At 48.0% G+C, this 4,275-nt stretch overlaps 1 protein-coding gene across 1 annotated transcript; it reads left to right on the plus strand.

The window, feature by feature from the left end:
* The first annotated feature begins 439 nt into the window (after positions 1-439).
* LOC136460746 (uncharacterized) lies at positions 440-1,051 on the plus strand. The gene has a single exon (XM_066460329.1). The coding sequence runs from the start codon at positions 440-442 to the stop codon at positions 1,049-1,051; it is 612 nt and encodes a 203-aa protein (XP_066316426.1).
* Positions 1,052-4,275: the final 3,224 nt, after the last annotated feature.

Below are 4,275 nucleotides of genomic sequence, written 5' to 3' on the forward strand. Positions count from 1 at the left end.
CGAAGCATGCATCATATAATAGCATCTTACTTGAACTAGGAATCCCCCTTCACGTATAATGAAAGTAGTAAATGGGTAGGACTAACTTAATGAATACTTTAATAAATGTGCTACCACCTCTTTAATCCCTAGATTCTAATCCCTAGATTCTAATCAGGAAGGTGTCCTAATGGATGGTTCGTCTCTCTTACAGATGAATCTGAGGTCCGGATGTGGGAGCACCAGTTTGGGAGCGGCCAACGAGGGCCATGGTGACAGTGCTCGGGCCTTTGAGCGTGACAACGAGGGAGCTCGGGAGGTTCCACCTTTGGTTCCTCATCCTTTCCCGCCGCCACCACCACCTCCGCCGCTGTCCGCCGTGGAGGTCATGGTGGAGTTGTTGGCTGCTCGTCAGGAGTTAGCCGCGGCTCGATAGGAGACTACTCGTGCCTTAGAGATTATGGCACAAGCCGTCGCGGGTCTCGCCCATGGAGGCCCCAGGGGCAACGGTGGGAATGGGGGTGGTGCTCACCGTCCTAAGGGACAGTCCTCTTACCAGGACTTCCTCAAGACCCACCCGCCCACGTTCACACCATCGGATGATCCGTTGGAGGCAGAGCACTGGCTTCGCACGCTGGAGCAGAAGTTTCGGCTGCTCAGAGTGGCCAACGAGCAGAAGGTGCACTTTGCGTCCCAGCAGCTTTTGGGGTCCACAGGTGCCTGGTGGGAGACTTTCCTAGCCGTGGAGCTGCCGGATCACCCGACAACATGGCAGGAGTTCTCCACCGCCTTCCGTGAGTTCTTCATACCTGCTGGCGTTATCCACCAGAAGGTGACCGAGTTCATGGAGTTGTGTCAGGGGAGCAGGATGGTAATGGAGTATGTGAATCAGTTCAACCACTTGGCTCAGTATGCTGGTAGTCAAGTGGACATGGATGACAAGAAGAAGGATCGCTTCTTTTGTGGTCTCACTCCTGTTCTTCAGGAGAAACTGTACCTAGGGAACTATCAGACCTTTGGGGCTCTGATGAATGCCGCCATTGCTCTTGAGGGTTTTCAGCGGGCATCTTAGGCGGATTGGAAGTGAAGGAGGGTGGCAGCTGGATCCTCTAGCCACCCTCATACTCAGAAGGTGCAAATTGTGAGGCTAGGGTCCTATCAACCATCCAACAGGCCTCCGTTCTGGTCACCCCAGCAGACCTCATAGACTTCCGCTACTCAGTACAAGGCACCTTAGCAGCAGGTGCAGCCCCAGCAGACTCAGGGACAGTAGGTCCCACCTTGTCAGGGATTCGGGAACAAGCCTGGTGCTTGTTTCAAGTGTGGTAAGGAGGGCCACTATGCCAGGGAGTGTCCTTAGCAGCAGACAGCTCAGCCGTCTCAGCCGTCTGCAAATTCTAGGCTGATTAAGAGGACTTTCATCAAGAGGAAGGTGCCCAGTAGATCTGGTCAGGTGCACTTCACGGATGCTCAGCAGGTTGTGCAGCAGGAGACAGTTATGGCTAGTATGTTTACCATCGAATCCCATCTAGCTTTGGTGTTGTTTGATTCTGGTGCATCGCATTCCTTTATGAGCATGGGGTTTGTAGAGTGGCACAATTTATCACTTGTGGCTATACCGTATGCCTATAAGATCCATACTACGGGTTCTCAGATGTTCATCAATACCCGCACGGATATAGTAAGTTTGGTATTAGCCACCCACACTTACCGTCTACAGTTCATGATAATGCCTAGGCAAGGCATTGATGTTATTCTTGGGATGAACTGGTTGCGGGTGTATGTGGTAGTATTGGATATGAAAAGAAGAAGTGTAGAGTTACGGCTTCCGTCTTCTAAGGATAGGATGTCTCTCATCATACCCTCAGAACCGGTCTTACCTATTGCTGCCCATGCTGAAGCCGTCCCTGATCTTACCTCCATTCTAATAGTATGTGAGTTTTTAGATGTTTTCCCTGCGGATCTTCCTGGATTGCCACCAGACCGTGAGGTAGAATTCTCCATTGAGCTTGAGCCTGGTACTGCTCCTATCTCCAGATGTCTGTACCGCATGGCTCCAAGAGAACTAGCAGAAATGAAGAAGTAACTGGAGGAGTTGATGGACAAGGGGTTCATCCGCCCAAGTTCTTCACCATGGGGTTGCCCAGCGATTTTCGTGAAGAAGAAGGATGGTACACTGTGGATGTGTGTGGATTACCGCCCCCTCAATGCGGTAACAGTTAAGAACAAGTATCCCTTGCCCCGCATTGATACTTTGTTTGATCAGTTAGCTGGTGCCATGGTGTTCTCAAAGATAGATCTCTGATCGGGCTACCATCAGATCAAGATCAGGCCATAGGATATACCAAGGACAGCTTTCTCCACTAGGTATGGGCTATATGAATACCTAGTGATGTCTTTCGGCCTCACCAATGCCCCAGCCTTCTTCATGTACCTGATGAACTCAGTTTTTATGCCGGAGCTAGATAAGTTTGTGGTAGTTTTCATTGATGACATCTTAATCTATTCCAAGAATGAGGAAGAGCATGCCTGTCACCTCCGAATAATACTGACTCGGCTAAGGGAGCACCAGCTGTATGCTAAATTCAGCAAGTGCGAGTTTTGGCTTGATCGAGTACAGTTTTTGGGACATGTGTTGACACCTGAGGGCATTTCTGTGGATCCCAGCAAGGTGCAAGATGTATTAGATTGGAAGTCTCCAAGGTCTGTGCACCAGATCCGTCAGTTCCTTAGGCTAGCTGGATACTATCGACATTTCATCCCTGATTTCTCCAAGATAGCCCAGCCCATGACTAAGCTGCTCTAGAAAGAAGCTAAGTTTGTTTGGAGTCCAGCTTATGAAGAAGCTTTTCAGTCCCTGAAGACTTTTCTGACCACTGCTCCTATGTTGGCTCAACCTAATATTGAGAGGCCCTTTGATGTTTACTGTGATGCCTCGAAGATGGGATTGGGGTGTGTGCTTATGCAAGAAGGGCGTGTGATAGCTTATGCTTCGCGCTAACTGAAGAAGCACGAGGTGAACTACCCTACCCATGATTTAGAGCTAGCTGCTGTAGTTTACTATCTGAAGATTTGGAGGCATTATTTGTTGGGCAACAAAGTGCATATCTTCACTGACCACAAGAGTCTTAAGTATATTTTCACTCAATCTGAGTTGAACATGAGACAAAGGAGATGGTTAGAGTTGATCAAGGATTATGATTTGGAAGTCCACTATCATCCAGGAAAAGCCAATGTGGTGGCTGATGCTTTGAGTCATAAGTCACATCAGGTTGAGGAAATACCCTTGTCACTCCACCACACTGAGGTGCTAGCTCAGATTGCTTTGACCTTAGAATTGCTGGAGCAAATTATTTAGGAACAGAAGGGAGATCACGAAGAGATTCCTCACATCAAGAAGTTGCTAGCAGAAGGGCGTGGACCTCATTTTAGCATTGATAAGCAAGGAGTCATAAGATACACGGATAGACTAGTAGTTCCATCCAATGAAGAGCTGAAAAGAAAGATTTTGCAAGAAGCCCATCATTCCAAGCTGTCTATCCACCCTGGTAGCAACAAGATGTATCATGATCTGCGCAAGCTATACTGGTGGTCATACATGAAGCAAGATATCACCCAGTTTGTTGTGGAATGTGACACTTGTGGCAGAGTCAAGGCAGATCATATGCGTACTCCTGGATATCTGTAGCCCTTGCCCATTCCTGTTTAGAAATGGAAGGATATTTCCCTGGATTTCATTGTGGGTTTACCCCGCACCTCCTCTAGTTTTGATTCTATTTGGGTCATCGTGGACCGTCTCACCAAGTCTACCCATTTCCTTCCGGTGGACACTAGATACAATGCCAAGAAGTATGCGGAGTTATACTTTGATCGGATTGTGACCCTACATGGAGGTCCTCTCACCATCATCTTTGATAGAGGGTCAGTTTTTGTCTCTCATTTCTGGGAGAAACTCTAGGAGTGTTTGGGTACTCGTCTTCTTAGGAGCTCGGCATACCACCCATAGACGGATGGTCAAACTAAAAGGGTGAACCAGGTGCTTAAGGATATGCTGTGGGCTTGTACCATCTCTTTTCCTAAGAAGTGGGATCATTGTTTGAAGCTGGCAGAATTTTCATATAATAACAGCTATCAAGAGAGTATCCGCATGGCGCCATTTGAAGCTTTATATGGACAAAAGTGTAGGACACCACTAAACTAGGTTGAAGTAGGAGACCGTGGGTACTTTCGGCCTGATTTCATAAAGGAGGCTCGAGAGAAAGTAAATATAATTCGTGAACACTTGAAGTCAGCTCA

This window comes from Miscanthus floridulus, chromosome 6 (assembly GCF_019320115.1).
Source record: "Miscanthus floridulus cultivar M001 chromosome 6, ASM1932011v1, whole genome shotgun sequence".
Taxonomy (NCBI): domain Eukaryota; kingdom Viridiplantae; phylum Streptophyta; class Magnoliopsida; order Poales; family Poaceae; genus Miscanthus; species Miscanthus floridulus.

Bases quoted from the DNA above. Each gene is read 5' to 3' on its own strand.
- LOC136460746 (XM_066460329.1), top strand. From the start codon at position 440: ATGGCACAAGCCGTCGCGGGTCTCGCCCATGGAGGCCCCAGGGGCAAC.